The sequence below is a fragment of the Eptatretus burgeri genome, chromosome 20 (genome assembly GCF_056783735.1).
Source record: "Eptatretus burgeri isolate ZD-2024b chromosome 20, Ebu_testis_v1, whole genome shotgun sequence".
Taxonomy (NCBI): Eukaryota; Metazoa; Chordata; class Myxini; order Myxiniformes; family Myxinidae; genus Eptatretus; species Eptatretus burgeri.
In genome coordinates this window covers 998,542-1,021,358 of record NC_140980.1, presented here as the reverse complement: position 1 = coordinate 1,021,358, position 22,817 = coordinate 998,542, and the positions used below count along the sequence as shown (strand labels likewise).

At 48.0% G+C, this 22,817-nt stretch overlaps 1 protein-coding gene and 1 long non-coding RNA gene across 2 annotated transcripts in view; one reads left to right on the top strand and one right to left on the bottom strand.

Moving 5' to 3' along the window:
* LOC147008251 (uncharacterized) overlaps positions 1-22,817 on the top strand; it is a 298,248-nt gene that overhangs the window by 197,681 nt on the left and 77,750 nt on the right. The gene's annotated exons all lie outside the window — the stretch shown is intronic.
* LOC147008253 (F-box/LRR-repeat protein 4-like) lies at positions 3,076-11,510 on the bottom strand. The gene is made up of 6 exons (XM_085865197.1): positions 11,080-11,510; positions 6,574-6,999; positions 5,871-6,249; positions 3,741-3,985; positions 3,351-3,563; positions 3,076-3,178 (listed from the first exon to the last, which is right to left on the bottom strand). Exons 1-6 carry the CDS (start codon positions 11,118-11,120, stop codon positions 3,136-3,138), a joined length of 1,347 nt encoding a protein of 448 aa, XP_085721323.1. The 5' UTR covers positions 11,121-11,510; the 3' UTR covers positions 3,076-3,135.

Here is a 22,817-nt window from a genome sequence, read left to right as displayed (position 1 = left end):
TCCTCATCTCCTTTCTTATTTCAAGCACGAGCTTTGATTAAAATATAATTCCTTTATTATCCCGAAGCTTAAAAAAAATTATCGAAGCTATTGTTACGAATCTGGAAGCCTTTTGCACACAAACAGCCAGCAGTCCCCGTAGCTTATAGTGGGGCAACTTAGCTAAGTATAGCATAACAATTGTGCATTTTGTGAGGAAAGCACCAAATTTGGCACACTAGTAGCCTATCATATCATGAACAGATTTGGATATTGGGCCATCTCAAAATTTTTGATGGCAGTGGAAAATGGCTGCCACAGCCATCAGCGGCTGAATTTGAGATGGCCCAATATCCAAATCTGTTCATAATATTGTTGCGACTCGCGCCCACCGGCGTACGGACGGCCGCGTAACTCGAATCGCAGCACGTCGCCCACCGGACGGACAATTCTGTCGTGACCCTCTTGAAACAATGCCGGGAGCTAGTCACGGGTGGGGGTTTAACCCCACCACGACCGTGCCAATTGCCCACCCGCGCAGGATAGAGTTGCTCGCCAAATTCGATCTACCTAAGTACCTGCGCGGATGGTCGACCGGGCGATCGTACCACGCCACAGGCCGACTCCAGACACGAACCGCTTAAGCGGTCCGTTCCGTGCTACAGTGATAACCGAGCGGTGTTATCGTCGGCCTTGACGGTTCAGATTAATTACCGGGATGTTGCACCCACTACGAACCCCTTTCCGTGATGCAAGATGGAGGGTCAATAAAAAAGGAAAAGAGACGAAGTAGAGCGGGAACAGTTCAACAAGCAAGCATTTTATTCACACACACACACACACACACACACACACACACACACACACACACACACACACACACACACACACACACACACACACGTATATACGGCCATGCAGTCAAAAATGCACAAATAACAGTGAAAACAATTATGCACAAAAAGCAAATGTAACAAAAGAAACGATGCAGAGCTACAACCGAATACGCGTACACACGGCAACACTTAAACAGTTCTACTTCACAGACATCGCCAACACACACATTGATACAAAAACCCCAAAGAAAAGAAAGAAAGAAGTCGCGACTTCCCTTTTGTGTCTGGTGAGTCCCTCTCCCGCGACCGTCGGCGTGGTCGCGCCTGGCCCGGACCTCTCTCGCGGCCGGCGAACCCTCTCCGGCACTCCCCGTCCGGACGCACAGGTCCACCTTGCAACGGGCGCTGCCGCGTCTCCCGTCCGTGCCTTTGTGACAGGGCCGCTCGCCAAGGCGCGGGCGCAGGACCTCTTCCCGAAGACCAACCAGACCACCAGCCAAGACGACAAAGAAGAGGCGGAAGTGGAAGCGCTCAAGAGGAAGAGGCTGAAGAGGAAGAGGTGAAAGAGGAAGCTCGCCTGAGGAAGAGGCTCCCGAGGGAGAGGCGGAAGAGGAAGCTCGCCAGAGGAAGAGGCTCCCGAGGGAGAGGCGGAAGAGGAAGCTCAAGCGCGCCCGCCCGTGTCCGTCTTTTATCGAGCGGGGCTCCGCCCTTCGGCCCACCCCGTTCCCGGCTCCACCTTCCTTCGAGAGGGTTCCCGAAAAGGGCGTTCCCTCACGCTTTCCCTCCACCCCGCTCCGTGCGGGGGCCGGGGGAGTCATTTTTTCGCTCTGGGCCAGAGAATTATTCCCCCAAAAAGAGGCCCCTCCTTTACATGACCTCTGACCTTTGACCTGCATCGCCCCTCCTCCACTCCAAAGCGCGGGGAAGTCAGACGGGAGAAACAGGCCGTAAAACCTGCACATCCTCGCAGTTCCCTCCTTTGCGCCTTTGTTTGCCGTTCGGAAGCGGACGTAGTGGCGAAGATGTGGTAGCGTAGATGGTGGCAGTGGCGTGGTTGCAGTGTGGTTGGCGCTGTGATGGGGATGGCGTGGTTGTTGAAATGTTGTGTGTTTGAAATAAAAGATAGAAAAAGAAAAACGCCTAACTCAAAGGATCGCAGCCCGAATGGATCACATAAATTCCCTCTATACAACGGGTTTGGGCTAACTACACATGTACCTATGAAGATATCTCACCTGAGGGTCCTTTATGGTGTCATGCGAATTTCCACAGCCGTAACAATATGATAGGCTACTAGTGTGCCAAATTTGGTGCTTTCCTCACAAAATGCACAATTGTTATGCTGGGCAACTTAGCTAAATATAGCATAACAATTCGAGAGTTATCTCACGACGTTATCACGACGGACTTATCCGAGAGTCACAACCTAAATTCCGGGTGTTCGGTGGGAGACGAATCCGCTGCTCCACCGAGTGGTCGTTTATCGCCGCCGAACCCCGGCCCACAACAATATTACGGAATTATCTTCGCTCTTATCTAAGCTATTGTCTGAGCTTTATTATCCCGAAGATTTTTGAAAAAACACAGGCGGGTATTGTAATCGGCTCTGTGTGTGTGTGTCCCCCCGTCCGTCACACTTTGTCCCCCTAAAGGGATGGGCAGAAATTCACCAAACTTGGTAGTTGTGATCAGCACATGGCAAGAAGGTGAAAGAACACAATCATGTTTCGCCACACCCCCTTTTTAACATTAAACATAAATACAAATTTTAACACGTTTCGATGAAGCTTGGGACATACAATAAACATTGGTGGAAGGCGTGAAATACGAAACAAAATCCTTTCGATTTGTTCCCCGGTTAGTGCCTCGGGATGGGAACTTTGAGTCATAGACATCAAAATGGAAAAATATTTAAATCAAAATTTGACGTTGGGTCATTTGTGGTGGAACTTTGTGAAATCTTTCAACTTTGCTTTGGGTTTGAGATGGCGAGCCATCGACCTTGCTCTCGTTTCCTTTATTTTTGCAGTGATTAAGGTTCTAAGGGGATTTTTTACTGCGTGAATTACAACCACGGATTCGATGCAGGGATAAGCAGCACCTGGAGCTCATCGTCATGAATCATAACCACACATCGACCGTGTTTATGTTTATGTGACGAGGAAACGAAATATGAAAACAAATCAGATGAACTCATCCCAAGCAGGAAGTGAATCAATTTCTCTTCACAATAGTACAGAAATCATTTGACTGTAAAACACCTCTGCGGTGGGACAAAGAGGTGTACATACCTGAGAACAGACTGCGAAGTTGAGATGCCTCAATTCTGTGCACTTGGAAGTGATCCACAGGAGACTCTCCGTCTGAAACAAGATGGGGGTACAATGTCATCCTTTAACACTGGTTAAAATAATCCCCTTCCCATCCACGGAGCACACACAACGAGAGAGAAAAATCAAGATTTACTGACAATGGTTTTATGAATGACAAAATTGCGAGAGAGTAAAACGAACATAAAGTCGGTGAACAGCTCACATTGATCCGCGTTCGGTACAGGACGAGGCGTTGCAGCCTCCGCAAGGACGAGAGCTGTTTGAATTCCCGGGTGGTATTTGGTCACACGACGACAGGTCCAGGTGGCGAAGATTTTGGCAGAGCATGGAAATAGAGTCCAAGCATTCGTATGTCATCCAATGGCAATTTGCGAGCTCCAGGTGCAGTAGGTACTCAGCAAACCCACCCAGGAAACTGAAAAGGTACCATAGGAAGACATTGGGACGGTGTTTTAAACAAAGCAGTGAGAGACAAGACGAACTTCAAAACCAACTTACATCGACCCCTATTTGCTACTGTGGAGACGGAGAGGTGGAGAGGGTTCACTAAAACCCAGGCCGTAGATTACTAACTTTGCATTGAATTACTCACTTTGTGAGGAGTGTAGGACTGAAACCACCATTGTTTCCGGTCCACGAGAGACTGAGCGAGCGTGTGTAGGTGAGACGAGGCTTCAAAGATAGAAGGTCCTCCTCGCAGAGAGATGGCCAGTAAGGCTTGAGGTCCAAGTGTTTATACAGGGAAGAGTTGTAGCAGTGGTCGCGCAGGGTACGGCTGCTTTGAGCGAGACAGCACAGCTCAGGGAGCGTCAGGTGAGATAAAATAATTTCTATAATCTGTCGTGGAAGTAAGGATGCAACAAAAAAACATCGATTGAATTATCAGTGCATCAACCTGACTCGCTGTCACTGTCCAGATAGTCAAGGATGTCCATCAAATGAAACACCAGTAACCCTCAAAACAACCCAGGTAACCACGAGTGAAGCCATCAAGGACTTCCAAACACAAACAGACTTGGACAGCCATTTCATTGTTGACGCCATCGTCTGAAACCATTCTGAAAAGAAGAAGAAAAGATTCACATACTCACACTCATCAAACATACATAGTAGGGGGTTCACATACTCACACTCATTAAACATACATAGTAGGGGTTCACATACTCACACTCATCAAACATACATAGTAGGGGGTTCACATACTCACACTCATTAAACATACATAGTAGGGGGTTCGCATACTCACACTCATCAAACATACATAGTAGGGGGTCACATACTCACACTCATCAAACATACATAGTAGGGGGTTCACATACTCACACTAATCAAACATACATAGTAGGGGTTCACATACTCACACTCATCAAACATACATAGTAGGGGGTTCACATACTCACACTAATCAAACATACATAGTAGGGGTTCACATACTCACACCAATCAAACATACATAGTAGGGGTTCACATACTTACACTCATCAAACATACATAGTAGGGGTTCACATACACTCATCAAACATAGAAAGTAGGGGTTCACATACTCACACTCATCAAACATACATAGTAGGGGTTCACATACAATCATCAAACATACATAGTAGGGGTTCACATACTCACACTAATCAAACATACACAGTAGGGGTTCACATACTCACACTCATCAAACATACATAGTAGGGGTTCACATACTCACACTCATCAAACATACATAGTAGGGGTTCACATACTCACACTCATCAAACATACATAGTAGGGGTTCACATACTCACACTCATCAAACATACATAGTAGGGGTTCACATACTCACACTCATCAAACATACATGGTCGGGGTTCACATCCTCACACTCATCAAACATACATAGTAGGGGTTCACATACTCACACTCATCAAACATACATGGTCGGGGTTCACATACTCACACTCATCAAACATACATGGTCGGGGTTCACATCCTCACACTCATCAAACATACATAGAAGGGGTTCACATACTTACACTAATCAAACATACATGGTCGGGGTTCACATACTCACACTCATCAAACATACATGGTCGGGGTTCACATACTCACACTCATCAAACATACATAGTAGGGGTTCACATACTCACACTCATCAAACACACATAGTAGGGGTTCACATACTCACACTCATCAAACACACATAGTAGGGGTTCACATACTCACACTCATCAAACATACATAGTAGGGGTTCACATACTCACACTCATCAAACACACATAGTAGGGGTTCACATACTCACACTCATCAAACACACATAGTAGGGGTTCACATACTCACACTCATCAAACATACATGGTCGGGGTTCACATCCTCACACTCATCAAACACACATAGTAGGGGTTCACATACTCACACTCATCAAACACACATAGTAGGGGTTCACAGACTCACACTCATCAAACACACATAGTAGGGGTTCACATACTCACACTCATCAAACACACATAGTAGGGGTTCACATACTCACACTCATCAAACACACATAGTAGGGGTTCACATACTCACACTCATCAAACACACATAGTAGGGGTTCACATACTCACACTCATCAAACACACATAGTAGGGGTTCACAGACTCACACTCATCAAACACACATAGTAGAGGTTCACATACTCACACTCATCAAACATACATAGTAGGGGTTCACATACTCACACTCATCAAACATACATAGTAGGGGTTCACATACTCACCTCAAAAGGTAAAATGTCAAAATATCCATTTTTTGTGAAGGGGGAAATCTTCCCTTCCTCTTTGTTTGCCCTCCTTTCTTCCTCCATCTGTTTGACCAGATCTCGTCTCCTCTTTCTTTCCATCCTGTTTTGTTTCTGCCGAAGTCTATCTGACTCAGCAACATCTTCATTGTTGCTCTTCTTCAGTTGCATAATGTCCACTGGGACACCGTACAGAACAACAGTGGTCGGTTCCATGGGGTAAGCGCTCAGGGAGCCATTGAACTCCAGACGGAGGACATTCGTCGCAAAACCCGGTGGTTGTATCATTGGGGAAAATGTGAAAGCGTCGTTCGGTTGAAGATTGGTGTCCACAGAGCCAGACCACAGCGTCCGCCACCTGCATCGTTCATCACCAAATGTAACTTTTTGAGGAGTGTCCTTTTGATTTTACCATGAAGTAGACATTATGTATTAGGGTGTGGCTCATGTCATACAATTCCAGGTAACTAATCTGGTTACAAAAACCTGGTTACAAAAAAGGTAACTAATCCATTTATATAACGAAGATGTTTTTGAAATCCCGTTATCATCATGTAAGACCTGTCAGAGGCTCAACATACTCCCAAAACAAACGATAATTGGTCATTTCATCCCTTTTGGACTCATGAGCATAAACACTTTAAAAGTCGTTGGAGATTTAAACGAAAAGGGTCATTGGTACCTGTACACAGCAGACTCTTCACCTTCATCCCAGGACCTGGCCAGAATCCGAACCACATATCCAGGGGGGGACGACACCAAGATCGAGACCTTGGTCGGGAAGACTGGCTCATCGAAAAGTAACTCGATGAAATCCTGGCTTTTAAACCACTCGGGATTCTTGGGACAATGTCCAGGTGTACATCGGGACAAGCGGTCACACCATGTCCTGGATGTTCTCGGCACGGTCGCGTGCATGATGGACCTGGAGAGGGAAAATATTCTTGGTGGACCCACCAGGGTGTTGATGAAATTGTATCCTCCATACTGGGAGCTCAGGTCCAGAATGTGGCTCACGTATTGAGACATCTCGGGAAAAGACGGCTGTGCGAAGAAACCTTCTTTCTGCAGTCCTGGTGCATTTCCACGCCGTTGGTTTCTCCTGGTCCTGTTGAACAGGAAGTGCAGAGCAGGCTTAACATGCAAGTGTATTACGCGCAGTCGGAATAAAATCCACAATCGTGATCCAGCACACGTAGATCACGTGATCATTTATTTATTGCACTTGTTATCAGGAACTCAGATTATGTCATCACTTTTCCCCCCATTGTATCACTCAAAAACCTCCTCTCATCTTCCCATGGTCCATTTTACTCCTTAAATGCTGACAGATCTACGAAAATCTAGATGTGCCACCAATATTGATTTCCAAATCAAACTTTTGCAGCTTTGAGAAAGGAGATGAGCATATTACGAGTGATATAAATACACCGTTTACGTCGTCTTTACATGTTGAGAAAAAAACATCCAGCTTATAAGTCTACTCCTTGTGAAGATGTGAAAATGACATTTCACAGATCTACAAATAGTAAGAGAAGCTCATGTCGGCCGTGTTGATGACGTAAGCACTGCATCCTAGCAACGACTGTGTGAGCTATTGTGTGGCATAGCAACAAAACAGAGAATGATATTGTTACGAATTTGGAATTCGATTGCACACAACAAGCAGGTTCCTTTCGTCAACTATGTCGATAAGTGCTTATTCCCTAGATAGCTCACCTTCCATTGTTCAAATGTTCAGAAATTGATTAGATGCGCTGCGGATCGATTTAATAGTTAGGGAGCGAACAATGGAGACGTCTCTCCCCCTCTTCTGCGAAGAGGAAGAAGAGCCCTGCCGTCCCATTATTCATGACGTCAACAACTCCCTCCCACCAGTGGTTGAGCGGGGGATGGATCACAAGGGCATGAGTCACGCCGGGCGCGGGGGAGGGGTGCGGAGAAGGATAAAGAAGAGATCCTTTCTTGGTTCGGAGTGAGAGAGTTGAGAGAGTGGGAGAGGCCTTGTGAAGGCTTTCTCTGGTCGTTCAGCAGACCTTCGGGTCCTGTTTGACTCGGGTTAGGGTTGAGGCTTTCGGAAGCTTTTTGCTTCTGCAGAGGAGTTGTTCAGCAGAGCTTCGGATCCTGCTTGGCTCGGTAGGCTTTTTAGAGAGCTGCTTTGTTTGCAAGAAAGTTGAGCCGGTTGCTCGGCTCGAGCTGCGAATGGTGGGTTCTTCTTCTTCTTCTTGGTTCGTGGAGCTCTTTGTTCTCCGTTTGGTTCCCGGCTTGGTGCGACTCATCGACCTCATCTTGGAAGTGGTTCCTCGGGGAAGCGGCGCATCGACGGGAAGGATCGGCGCCTCGTCTCACCAGCACGTGTTGAGAAGCGCGGGACGATTCGCTGGAGCTCGGGAAGGATCGTGGCTCACGGCGATTGGGTCCAGCTCATTCTCGCTGGAGCCCTGGTCCGAACAAGTTGAAGACCACACGAGGTGGAGAGGTTCAAGATAGGTTCTGAGTTTCAGCTCATCTGTCCCTCCGAGTTGGAGCACATTATTAAAGGCCTAAGCCACCATTTATTGGGTGTGTGTGTGTGCGTCCGTGGGCCAGTCTAATAAGTAGGAAATTGTTAAGTGCTTTGTGTGCTGTAAATCTTTGCATTGCATTTTGTAAAATTGGTATAGTTCTGCTCTTACGTGCTTCCCGAGTTCCCCATTATCTATCTATAATTCCAGCAATCTGTGTGTGTGTGTGTGTGTGTGTGTGTCTGTGTGTGTGTGTGTGTTTGTGTGTATGTGTGTGTGTGTATGTGTGTGTGTGTGTGTGTGTGTGTGTGTGTGTGTGTGTGTGTGTGTGTGTGTGTGTGTGTGTGTGTGTGTGTGTGTGTGTGTGTGTGTGTGTGTGTGTGTGTGTGTGTGACCGCTGTTTCTCGACAACCACTGGTCCGATCTAATTGAAACTTGCCAGGTATATTGCTGGGGACCTGAGGATGTGCCTTTTCAAGGTTTGATATTAATAGGACAAGTGCTTCCCAAGTTAAGGCCATTTATTTACCTAACCAATGACAAGACACGTTGTTGCGTGGGCGTGGCCGATGAGGAAAGGAAGCTCAGTCGCATCCTCATTACGGGTTACAACGTACGGGCTTCCGGATAGTGATGACTTCGTGTATTCTAATAATTTCTCGATTTCTTATGCGCATTTATAGATAAACACAATGCCGTAAGTTATGATCGTTTTCAGATTAGACGGTGTATAAATTTCGGTAACATCAGAGTGCTCGTATGCTCCGAACCAGGAAGGAAATTTTTTCTCTCTCTTCTCTTCTCTTTTTGTTTTTCCTTGCCACGACATTGCGAAAAGGTAAAATACGTTGGTGCTAATTGAATAATTGGGTATTAAAACTAAATTGCGAATAATCGTAACTGTGAATAATATGCGAATTCCCGAGCCACGCACGTACGGGCACGCGAGAGCGAAGAAACGGCCTGTGTGGTTGTTGTTTGTTGCTCGTGGTTTGAATATTTATTTACAATTTTTCTTTTATTATTATTTTTTTACGGGAACGCACTAGTTATTAATAAATACCCCAATTGTGAAATGTTTTCAGCTCGTCGCGTCGATTCTTTCATTGACTGAGCATTTCGTGTGTTGGTAGTTAGAAAGCTGTTGGTTTGCCGTAAAAGGGGGACATTTGGACCGACGGTTCTCGGCGATTAAGCCGCTCGGAACCGCGTACGGGACAGGCTCGCCTCAGCGGTTTGTTCCATACGAGTTCCGTCGAGGGTGGAATACCCTGGTAGTTGGATCACGTTGTTGTTGGATCATATAGGGTATTTAGGTACATTGAAGATTGGCAATCGACCCTACCCCACGTGATCTGCCCATTGGCGTATTTCTGTTCTTGTACCAGGACCCGTCGCTCAGACTTATCCGGGCGGCGATCTATATTCCGGGCGATCGGTCGGGCCGACTCGACTTCCGGCTCCGTCAGGACGGAACAGGACGGAATTATTTAACTAAACTTATAATAATATTGTTCCGGTGCCGGGGGTCGTCGGCCGCTCGCCAACCACCTCACACAACTGCTACAAATGTTGCAACCACAGTCACCATCAAGAATGTCCACCAATGTCCTTTGAAGGGGAACAATATCGGGATATCGGGGAACTTTGAAGGTATTAGAGAAATCTGCAAACATTACCGCTCTGTATAAAATAGGTGTAAAAACAGATCCCTGCAACTACAGACCAATCAGTCTGCTTCCAATCATCAGCAAGGTTCTGGAATCCATCATCGCTTCAGACATCAAATCCTTCCTCTTCTCAAATGGTTTGATTTCCGATCATCAATTTGGATTCAGACCAGGTCACTTGACCCTGGTGTGAATCACAGTCACAGTCACAGTCGGCCATCTTTGATCAGATTGAAAAATAAAATGAGTTACATGTGTTTGTCATTGTGTGATGTCGTTTTGCCAAGTTTGAATAGAATCAGAGCAAGCAAGTCTGAGAAATGGTTGGGGACAAGTTTAAGTAAAAAAAAAATGGCTGCCAGTCGGCCATTTTGGATCTGATCTCGAGATAAAATGACGTTCACATGTAATCCATCATTTATTATCTATTTACCAAGTTTGAACAACATCGGTGAATGCGTGTCCGAGACATGTTTGAGGACGTATTCAACATTGGGTTTTTATACAACTAAAATGGCCGCTTCCCATCCCTCCCCCTCCTCTCTCTATCCTCCCCTCCCTCTTCTCCAACCCTCCTCCCAACTCTTCTCTCCCTCCCTCCCCTCCTCTTCTCCCCCTCCCTCCTCTTTTACCCCTCCCTCTACCCTCCCCCTCCTTCACTCCCCTTCTCTCCCCTGCCTCCTCTCTCTCTATCCCCTCCCTCCCCTTCTCCTCCCCCCCTCTCTCCCCTTCCCTCTCCCTTTCTCCCCAACTTAATATTTCCCTCAGCGAAGTGACGGGTTGTATTTGCTCGTCTATCAATATCATCAGTAAGGATGGATGAAGAAGATGATGTGAGCTGACTAACGAGCAGATGGAACATGGCCTCGGGTTAATGATCGAGAGTGAATCGAGCAGAATGTTCATGAAGAACAACATGAAGTCATTTCATTAAATACATCAGCGAAGCGACGAGTAATTTGGCGGGAAATCCGATAATTGGATTCCCCACCCTGAAGAAACCCCAGTACTTGCCGTAATAAACGACGTCGCTGCCGTCCTCCATTTCGGTTCATCACTGTGTGTGTTGAGAAGGAAAACCGAGGGAATGGTGAACGACCTGGAAGGTGAAGGGAGCAAAGACTTGCACGTGTTGAGGCCTCCTGTATCAACACCGACGATCTTTTCCTTCAAACACCGTGACCAGCAACACGTGGTGAGAAGTCTGTTCCCGTTGACTCCGCTTCTCACGTACGGAAATGGCGGCAAGTTCCGTTCCGATGACGTCATCACGTTCTCACGTGGTATCGCTCAAAAACCGTCTTTAATTTTTATCAAAGCACATTTTACTCGTGAAAAGCTTTCCCAGATCTACGAAAATCTACATTTACCACACTCCCGTCTTTAATCGGTGTTGTGCTGTGTCTCAGAATTCTGAAAACAATGAACATTGCAGGTCCATGTGTCACGTGTCTCGCCACTTCCAGCCTCCTCTCCAGTAAGAAAACATGGTTTGAGAGAGAAAGATTTCAGAACATTGACGTTGTTTATTTATTTATTTTTCCTCCCCCTTCCAGTACATCTTCCAGTAAGAAAACATGGTTTGAGAGGGGTCTGCCCGTGGCCACGCATTAGAGGATAAGGGCGGTGTATAAAGGGTGGTGAATAAGGGTGATGTATTAGGGTGGTGTATAAGGGTGATGTATAAGGGTGGTGTATAAGGGGGGTGATGTATAAAAGGGTGGTGTATAAGTGTGTATATAAAGGGTGGTGTATAAGAGTGATGTATAAGGGTGGTGTATGGTGGTGTATAAGGGTGTGGGGCATAAGGGTGATGTATAAGGGTGGTGTATAAGGGTGATGTATAAGGGTGGTGTATAAGGGTGATGTATAAGGGTGATGTATAAGGGTGGTGTATAAGGGTGGTGTATAAGGGTGGTGTATAAGGGCGGTGCATAAGGGTGATGTATAAGGGTGGTGTATAAGGGTGATGTATAAGGGTGGTGTATAAGGGTGGTGTATAAGGGTGATGTATAAGGGTGGTGTATAAGGGTGGTGTATAAGGGTGGTGTATAAGGGTGGTGTATAAGGGTGATGTATAAGGGTGGTGTATAAGGGTGGTGTATAAGGGTGATGTATAAGGGTGGTGTATAAGGGTGGTGTATAAGGGTGGTGTATAAGGGTGGTGTATAAGGGTGATGTGTAAGGGTGGTGTATAAGGGTGGTGTATAAGGGTGGTGTATAAGGGTGATGTTTAAGGGTGGTGTATAAGGGTGATGTATAAGGGTGATGTATAAGGGTGATGTATAAGGGCGGTGTATAAGGGTGGTGAATAAGGGTGATGTATTAGGGTGGTGTATAAGGGTGATGTATAAGGGTGGTGTATAAGGGTGATGTATAAGGGTGGTGTATAAGGGTGATGTATAAGGGTGGTGTATAAGGGTGATGTATAAGGGTGATGTATAAGGGTGGTGTATAAGGGTGGTGTATAAGGGTGGTGTATAAGGGTGGTGTATAAGGGTGATGTATAAGGGTGGTGTATAAGGGTGATGTATAAGGGTGATGTATAAGGGTGATGTATAAGGGTGGTGTATAAGGGTGATGTATAAGGGTGGTGTTATGGAAAGGGTGATGTATCAAGGGTGGTTGTATAAGGTTACAGTGATGTATAAGGTGGTTGTATAAAGAGGTGATGTATAAAGGGTGGTGTATAAGGGTGATGTATAAGAGGTGATGTATAAGGGTGGTGTATAAGGGTGATAATAATAAGGGTGGTGTATAAGGTGATGTATAAGGGTGATGTATAAGGGTGGGTAATAGCAAGGTGATGTATAAAGGGTGTGTAGTGTATAAGGGTGATGTATAAGGGTGGTGTATAAGGAAGTGATGTATATATAGGGTGGTGTATAAGGGTGATGTATAATGGTGGTGTATAAGGGTGATGCTGTATAAGGGTGATGTATAAGGGTGGTGTATAAGGGTGATGTATAAGGGTGGTGCATAAAGGGTGATGTATAAGGGTGGTGTATAAGGGTGATGTATAAGAGTGGTGTATAAGGGTGATGTATAAGGGTGATGTATAAGGGTGGTGTATAAGAATTGGTGTATAAGGAATTGGTGTATAAGGGTGGTGTACTTAAGGGTGATGTATAAAGGGTGGTGTATAAGGGTGATGTATAAGGGTGATGTATAAGGGTGATGTATAAGGGTGATGTATAAGGGTGGTGTATAAGGGTAGATGTATAAGGGTGGTGTATAAGGGTGATGTATTAGGGATTGGTGTATAAGGGTGTCATCCTCCGTATAATGGTGGTGTATAAGGGTGATAACTATAAGGGTAGATGTATAAGGGTGAATTGTACTAAGGGTGATGTATAAGAAATTGGTGTATAAGGGTGGTGTATAAGAGTGGTGTATAAGGGTGAAGTATAAGGGTGAATTGTATAGGTGGTCTATGTATAAGGGTGATGTATAAGGGTGGTGTATAAGGGTGGTGTATAAGGGTGGTGCATAAGGAATTGATGTATAAGGAGTGGTGTACGCGGAACATTTCTCTTGGTGATGTATAAGGGTGGTGTATAAGGGTGGTGCATAGAGGGTGATGTATCAAGGGTGGTGTATAAGGGTGATGTATAAAGGGTAGGTGTATAAGGAGTGGTGTATAAGAAGGTGATGTATAAGGGTGGTGTGGGAATTGGTGTATAAGGGTGATTATTATAAGGGTGGTGTATAAGGGTGATTGTATAAGGGTGATGTATAAGGGTGGTGTATAAGGGTGGTGTATAAGGGTGGTGCATAAGGTGAGTGATGTATAAGGAATTGGTGCTATAAGGGTGATATCAGGGTGATGTATAAGGGTGATGCTATGCTCAAGGAGTGGTGTATAACCTGGTGATGTATAAGGGTGATGTATAGAAGGGGTGGTGTTCACTATAGGGTGATGTATGGGGGTGGTGTATAAGGGTGGTGTATCAGGGTGGTGTATAAGGGTGATGTATAAGGTAGACAATTGGTGTATAAGGGTGATGTATAAGGGTGGTGTATAAGGGTGGTGTATAAGGGTGATGTGTATAAGAATTGGTGCATAAGGGTGATGTATAAGGGTGGTGTATAAGGTGATGTATAAGGGTGATGTATAAGGGTGGTGTATAAGGGTGGATGTATAAGGGTGGTGTATAAGGGTGATGTATAAGGGTGATGTATAGAGGTGGGTAATATAGGGTGATGAATAAGGTGGTGTATAAGGGTGATGTATAAGGGTGGTGTATAAGGGTGATGTATTAGGGTGGTGTATAAGGGTGATGTATATGTGGTGGTGTATAAGGGTGATGTATAAGGGTGATGTAATAAGGGTGGTGTATAAGGGTGGTGTATAAAGGGTGGTGCATAAGGGTGATGTATAAAGAATTGGTGTATAAAGGAGTGATGTATAAGGGTGGTGGTGCATAAGCGGTGATGTAAGGGTGGTGTAAAAGGGTGATGTATAAGGGTGGTGCATAGTTGATGTATAAGGGTGGTGTATGGGTGATGTATAAGGGTGGTGTATAAGGGTGGTGTATACAGGGTGATGTATAAGGGTGGTGTATAAGGGTGGTGTATAAGGGTGATGAGGCGGTGTATAAGGGTGGTGAATAATTGAATTGTATAAGGGTGGTGTATAAGAGGGTGATTAATATAAGGGTGGTGTATAAGGGGGTGGTGATATAAGGGTGATGTATAAAGGGTGGTGTATAAGAATTGATGTATAAGGGTGGTGTATAAGGGTGGTGTATAAGAGGTGGATGTGTAAGGGTGGTGTATAAGGGTGAATTGTACTAAGGGTGGTGCTATCAAGGGGTGATGTATAAGGGTGGTGTATAAGGGTGATGTATAACGAGGCTGGTGTATAAGGGTGTATGTATAAGGAGGGCGGTGTATAAGGGTGGTGAATAAGGGTGATGTATTAGGGTGGTGTATAGAGGGTGATGTATAAGGGTGGTGTATAAGGGTGATGTATAAGGGTGGTGTATAAAGAGAGGTGATGTATAAGGGTGGTGTATAAGGGTGATGTATAAGGGTGGTGTATAAGGGTGGTGTATAAGGGTGGTGTATAAGGGTGTATAACGGTGGTGTATAAAGGGTGGTGGCCATAAGGGTGGTGTATAAGGGTGGTGTATAAGGGTGATGTATAAGGGTGATGTATAAGGGTGGTGTATAAGGGTGATGTATAAGATTAGGGTGGCCATATCAGGGTGATGTGTAAGGGTGGTGTATAAGGGTGGTGTATAAGGGTGGTGTATAAGGGTGATGTTTAAGGGTGGTGTATAAGGGTGATGTATCAGGGTGATGATGTATAAGGGTGATGTATAAGGGCGGTGTATAAGGGTGGTGAATAAGGGTGATGTATTAGGGTGGATGTATAACGGTGTATATGGGTGATGTATAAGGGTGGTGGCCATGGGGTGATGTATAAGGGTGGTGTATAAGGGTGATGTATAAGAATTGGTGTATAAGGAGGTGATGTATAAGGGTGATGTATAAGGGTGGTGTATAATAGGGGTGTATGATGTATAAGGGTGATGTATAAGGGTGATGTATAAGGGTGGTGCATATGGCGATGTATAAGGGTGGTGTATTAAGGGTGGTGTATAAGGGTGATGTATAAGGGTGTATAAAGGGTGATGTTTAAGGGTGGTGTATAAGGGTGATGTATGAGGTGATGTATGATAAGGGTGATGTATAAGGGCGGTGTATGTATAAGGGTGGTGAATAAGGGTGATGTATTAGGGTGGTGTATAGGAGGTGATGTATAAGGGTGATGTATAAGAGGGTGGTGTATAAAGGAGTGATGTATAAGAGTGGTGTATAAGGGTGATGTATAAGGGTGATGTATAAAGGGTGGTGTATAAGGGTGGTGTATAAGAGTGGTGTATAAGAGTGGGATGTATAAGGGTGGTGTATAAGGGTGATGTATAAGGGTGGTGTATAAAAATTGGTGTATAAGAGTGGTGTATAAGAGTGGTGTATAAGGGTGGTGTATAACGGTGGTGTATAAGGGTGGTGTATAAGGTGTGATGTATAAAGGGTGATGTATAACGGTGGTGTATAAAGGTGGTGTATAAGGGTGGTGTATAAGGGTGATGTATAAGGGTGATGTATAAGGGTGGTGTATAAGGGTGATGTATAAGGGTGGTGTATAAGGGTGATGTATAACGGTGGTGTATAAGGGTGGTGTATAAGTGTGGTGTATAAGGGTGATGTATAAGGGTGCGTGTATAAGGGTGATGCATATAAGGGTGGTGTATAAGGGTGGTGTATAAGAGTGGTGTATAAGAGTGGTGTATAAGGGTGTATAACGGTGCGGTGTATAAGGGTGGTGTATAAGGGTGATGTATAAGGGTGGTGTATAAGGGGCGGTGGTGTATAAGGGTGGTGTATAAGGGTGGTGTATAAGGGTGATGTATAAGGGTGGTGTATAAGGGTGGTGGGTGATGTATAAGGGTGGTGTATGGGAGTGTATAACGGTGGTGTATAAGGGTGATGTATAAGGGTGATGTATAAAGGGTGGTGTATCAGGGTGATGTATAAGGGTGGTGTATAAGGGTGATTTATAAGGGTGGTGTATAACGGTGATGTATAACGGTGGTGTATAAGGGTGATGTATAAGGGTGGTGTATAACGGTGTATAACGGTGTGTGGCACAGTGTGTATAACGGTGTGTATAACGGTGGTGTATAAGGGTGATGTATCAGGGTTTCTAGCATCCAGACTGGTTTATACCCACTCGTTATCCCACAAAAATCCCACACAGAGTCGAGCGATGGCGATGGATCACACCCCGGGTTTTTCTATTGTTTCCGTCGCGTAGAGAGATGAATTATTAATTTAAAGAGTATTCGTGTAATAAATGTCACACGGGCACGACGGGCCAGGGCCAGCTATTGTAAGTTCAGAGGTTTAATTTATTTCCAAATATCAGCACTCGGGAACATTGTATGCCCTAACGAAGTTCTTCTCCATATCGACGGTCCCCTGTGCCAGTGCGCATGCGCAATGCCTGTTGGAGCCAGGGATGTTGTGGGTGTTTCAACCCTGTTCAATACTTGTATAAAATTGATTATAAGGGTGTCGTTCCACGCTAATAAGAGTGGTCGAACAAATTGAACTCTGTTCTTAGGGTGGTTTATAAGGGTCAAACAACTTGATGCAGTCGAGTAAAGATCGTCGGTGCTGAGGAGGACACGACTGAGGTGAAAACGGACCACGAGAACGTCGACGGTGAGTTTGGATTTCTCGGGTGGTTCTGTACCCAATCTTTCGCCCCAGTGACACCTGTACACACGTGTGCATCACCGTGATGTAAAAGGGTAGAACGTTTACTCCAGAATAGCTGTTCCTATGGCGCCGGTGGAAGGCAGAGTGCCCGATCGAGGGTTGTGACTCTATGGCTACACACGCAGAGGCGGCCAGTGGTGGCCGCCATGTTGAGTATACACGCCACTGTGCACGATCGCCGCCCCCAGGGGCGGCAGCTCTGTATAGATGCCAAGATGGAGAAACTCAAGCGTCCCTCCGCCCAGCCGCGCACTGGCGGGAGCCGGAAGGGCCTGGTCATGCTTCCGCATAACCCGCTGGAGGCGAATACAAAACAGGTACTAAGCTTGTCGGACCTGACATAGTCGCGCAGCTACTGGAGTGCTGTGAGGAGGAGCTGAGGAAAGGACCTCACTCGCGCCGCGGCGGGTCGGAGCCTGCGTGGGCAGCGATGAAGAAGACGCGTCCTCGCCGCCATGGAGGCGGCTCGCCGTCCCGGACCGAGAACACGATGGTAGCTCGAGTGGCCCTGTCAGACATGCGGCAGGTGACACGAGGAGCCCGTTCGGTCGTTCCAAACGCCCGCCGCGTAGGGGCAGGCGGACACGTGCAAGTATGAAGTGTATAAGGGTGAAGTGCACCAAGGCAGGGTGCGATCGGGTCAACGACTTCACCGAAGAGATATATGCGCAACGTGATGTTGCCACGTGGCATCGCGGACCAAGAAGCAATACAACTTGACCTACTCAGTGAGAAGAACCATGACATGCCATTAAAAGGACATGATAAGTGATATCTGAGGCCAAGGCGAGTCTCGGGAAAACGCTGGGCATCGCCTGCCTGTACGACACTCAGAGCACGGACGCGATCAGTAGTTCCCAAATGTATCAGACCAGGGAAAAGCGACAGGACGTCCGCGCCAGAGCAGGAGGCCAGGCCGGAAAAACGGAAGGCTGAAGCGAAGGGGTATGCCATCTACTGCGGCGAGGTGGGCCACGGCAGAAACGCCTCAATGGCGCGCCAGACGCGCCGAGTTTGCTGGGACCCACGGATCATTAAAGCGTGCCGGAAGTGTGACCACTTAGAATCACCTCGACAGTAGGCGTAAAATGCCTGGGTGTACAGTCGGCAAGACCCCCATCTAAAAGGAGACCGAGCGGGATGTACGACGAGCAGACGGCAGCCTTCGTCGAGCTATGCACGGTCACCATGGCCCAGCACAGAGGACGAAATGCGCACGCTTCCCCTCGCTCACCACCTGTACGATGATATGTGCGATAAGCTGGATGAAGCGCATATCCGACCCGCAGCCATGCATTAAACCTCACTCTCACCAACAAGCTGAGGGATTACAAAGCGCTGGGCTTTAACCTCCTGAAACACACCCGCAGCGGTAGCCCTACCCGCTGCCATGGGCTTGAAGACACGGGGTGCCAGAGCTGCACAGTCTGACATTAAAGTCGTCCAACAAATGGGCCTGAGTACCGAGGACCTCATACCTGTATCCATGACCATGAATTCCGCAAACATAACAAGGTCAGCATCCTCGGAGCCGTGGTAGTCAGATTCGCAGGTAACAGTGACGACGCTCGGAGGGTAGGAGACGCATGCCAAATCGCGTATGTGACGGACTCTTCAGACCACGCATATTCCTCTCCCACGCGGCTGCATGGAACCTGGAGATGCCAGTCTCGGACAGATTCCCCGACATGGAGAGGTGAATCTGACGACCTCAGAGTGTGCGACTGCCGCGCAGCTCAGACCTGCCAGCCAACCTGGCAAATTGCCTCCCCATCACCAGCGACTAGGGCCAAAGCAGAGAGGCACTACAGTCACATTTACTCAGGATGTATGCTAAGAGCACATTCTAGCCGTGCCCACCAGCCTTCACCACCGAGGAATGAGCCGGCCCCGCCACTCACGTCTTATGCTCAGTGAGAAACGCGACACCGGTTGCCCATCACACTCCCATCTCCGTGTGCCATACATTATTGGCAAGATGAGGTAAAAGCAGGCCTCGACCAGGACGTTCGGCTCGGCAAGTGTTGGAAAGTACCCGTGCGGCACGCAGATGATATGGTGTCACCGCATGGTAATTTGCGCGAAAAAGAATGGCAAGCCGCGACGTGCACCGTCGACTTTCAGGCCTACTCGGAACAAGCATGCGTTCCATTAAGGACTAGACCCACCACACCCAATCCCCGTTCACATGGCGAGACGGCACGTACCTAACGGGAAGCGCAAGACGTGTTCGTATCGCATGGAGCACGGTTGCCATGGCGTCCTGTACCTACACGAGGACGACCGCCACAAGACGACCTTCATCACTCCATGGGGGCGCTACCGGTACCTATCTGCCCCACAAGGGTATATGGCATCGGGGGACGGTTACTCACGACGATACGATGAGATACGTCGCGGACGTGGTAACAAGACCAAGTGCGTAAAGATGACAAGGCGCTCCTGGGCGGACATTGGTCAGACACCGATCTGAGGGAGCTACTTCAGGGCGGTCCAATGGCTGGGATATGGCTCCGGAATGGAATCATCCATGGCCAAGCCGGAGGAAGTTTGTCTTCAGCGCGGCACCCACGGTGGACTTCGCGGGCTTCACCATCACCATGACCGACGTGCGGCCGTGCAGCCGCTACCTGGAAGCAATCCATATCCGATTTCCCACAACCCGCGTCAACCATCACCATGACCGACGTCCAGATCGTGCATGATTCGGGCTTGTCAACCATGAAACCCACCGCGCGGTGGCCCACAATCGCCTTTAGTATGGCCGAACGAATGCAGCCATTCCGGAAGCTCCTGAAAAGTCGGCAGAACGCTTCCAGATGAGTCCATGGAGTTACCGAGGACATATTCCTTGAGTCGAGCAAGACGTGATCATTACAAAGAAAATCGAATCCAGTCGGTGTCCGCATATTTGAGGACATATTCGCCGGTAACAGTGACGACGCTGGTCGAAGGATCGGATTCTGATTGCTTCAAACGGTGTCCGCGTATGTGACAAAACTAAGCCAGACATGCATATTCCTGCTGCACGGACTGGTCGAATGGAGGGAAAATCGGATTCTCGATTGCAGCAAATTTCAAAAGCACTGCCGATGCGTGCCAGTTAGACCATTCTGCTGCACTGAGTGGATGGAAAATAACCCTGAGTCGGCAGCAAATTTACACACGCGGCCAGAATCCAGATACGCGCCCATGGGGGGCAGAGGAGCTCTACTGCCAGGCCAACGGACGCCTTGGACAAAGCGCGCTGCTTCATTGCATGAGGCTGCGAGAACCTGATCGTTGCGGTAGACCACAAACCACTGCTGAAACTCCTTTCGGACCAGAGCACTTGACGACATACCCAGCTTCCCCCGCCTCAGGAACCTCCAAGGAGAAGACCCTGCGTTATCGCTTCCATCATACATATCCCGGGAATGAGAGAACAAGGCGGCAGATGCCATGTCGCGCAGGCCACGCGTTGTGCAACCTTGGCACGCGACCTCCACTCATGAACCTTCCAGATGACAATGCCACCATAGCGACCCACACTCCAAGCCAAGCACGCACACCGGCGTCCTGTCCCTCCTACACGCCAAACAAGCCTGAGCCGGATGCTCCATGACGTGACCGGTACCTATCTGCCCCACACATGCATCGTCGAGGACAACCTGGCACTGGGTGTGCCGTCGGGCCTCGAATCATTGCGATCAGTAACATGGGATCGCGTCAGGGAAAGCTCTACCGACGCGTGTGACCTTATGTCACATATTGGAGGGAATGACAATGAACGACATCCCCGACTCAAAAATCGAGATGCCAGAGAACAATTCACGACTATCACCAGTACCGAGAACCGTACATCGACAGATGGACCGTGATCCTATACAAGGACCGAGTAGTCATACCACCCTCTGACCCCTAGCGACGTGTGTCACGTGGCAGAGCGCCCTACACGCTGCCCACCAGGGCGTATCAATGATGACCGTATCAATGCATGACCGCCCTGAGAGTGCAGAATCCTCTCGTATTCTGGCCAGGCATGTCGGCCGACATCAGCGCCACTCGGAAAAACTTGCGAACACTGCCACCGGATGGCACCATCCACAGCCTGGAGCGCCACCAACTCCACCTATTCCGGTCGTTTTACCCTTTCAGGCAGTGTGCTCCGGACTTTTCTTTGTACACACAGGGTTTGCACACTACCTTGTGACAGTGGACAGATACTCGAACTGGCCGATCATCTCAAAGTCGACGGGTGGCGCCGCCGAGACTCATAAACCACTTACGTGCTGGGCGCGCCGTGACGTGCGGTACGGGACACCAGAAGAGCTCGCTGAAACTCGGATGGGGGACCGGAGTTCACCTCCACCCATGAGACCAGGATTTTCCTGCACAGATGGGGCGTACACCACCGCTTGTCATCGGTGGCCTTCCCCTCACAGCAACTGTCGCGCGGAGAATTGGAGTTAAGACAATGAAACGACTTATCACGGACAACACCAGCCCGCAGTTGGAGAACTTGGCCACTGACGCGCTGATGCACAATGAGAGCGATACTACCAATACCGTGTGCTCGCCTGACCACTGACACGAGAGTATCTCCCCGGCAATGTGTGTCTTCGGCCGCCCGATGCGCGATTTCATCCCAATTATCCTCCCGGGAAGATACCAGAACCGCATGACACTTGGCATGAGACCCTGAAAGCGAGGAGAGGAGGCCCTCCGCAAAGCGTCATATCCGCACAGCCGACACCTGGGCAGAACACACCAAGCACGCCTTCCGCTACCACTTGCTGTAGGGGACCAAGTACCGCGTACAGAACCGAACATCGACAGGATGGGTCCACCCAAAAAAATGGGACAAGACAGGCAGTATTGTGTGGAGCGCCCTACACTGCCAACAGGGCGTACCAATACGTGATCAAGAATCTGATTCTGGCTCGGGCAGAGTCACACTTCGGGAACAGGAAATTCCTGCGCAAGTTTAGCACCAGTTCGCAATGACCTGGAGCTGCCACCAGCTCCACCCCGGTCTATCTATGATGTGATCCGACTTCTTTGTACACAGCAACCCGAATCACTGATACCTGCACCCGTTTCATGTAAGTCGACCGCAACCCTGCACTGACTCGACAACCGACAACCCGTGACATCTGCGACGACCAAGAGGCCCCACGCCGGCACTGACGTCAGTATGCACACCCCGGCGCAAGACGACACCACGTTTTCGTCTGGCAGCAGCACCAGGACGAGGCACACCGAGGCGCGCGATCCTTCGGACGCCACCATCGGCCCTAGGAAGCCCGAGAGCCCCATCCCCACTGGGGCCCGATGTGACACGCCCACCAGCACCAGCGATAGGTCAACGCCGATCCACCGGAGCGACCAGCGTGCCTGCCTGGCACAAGGACTACTCCATGGAATAGTCACACGATGGGCGATATAAACTTTTGTTCATTCATTAAACTTAATATTTT

Excerpts from the sequence above, each read along its gene's own strand:
- LOC147008253 (XM_085865197.1), bottom strand. The coding sequence starts at position 11,120 with ATGAACCGAAATGGAGGACGGCAGCGACGTCGTTTATTACG. Across the intron at positions 6,250-6,573 it reads GAAGAGTCTGCTGTGTACAG|GTGGCGGACGCTGTGGTCTG; the intron begins GTACCAATGACC and ends TGAACGATGCAG. Across the intron at positions 3,179-3,350 it reads TGTACCGAACGCGGATCAAT|ACGGAGAGTCTCCTGTGGAT; the intron begins GTGAGCTGTTCA and ends ATCTTGTTTCAG.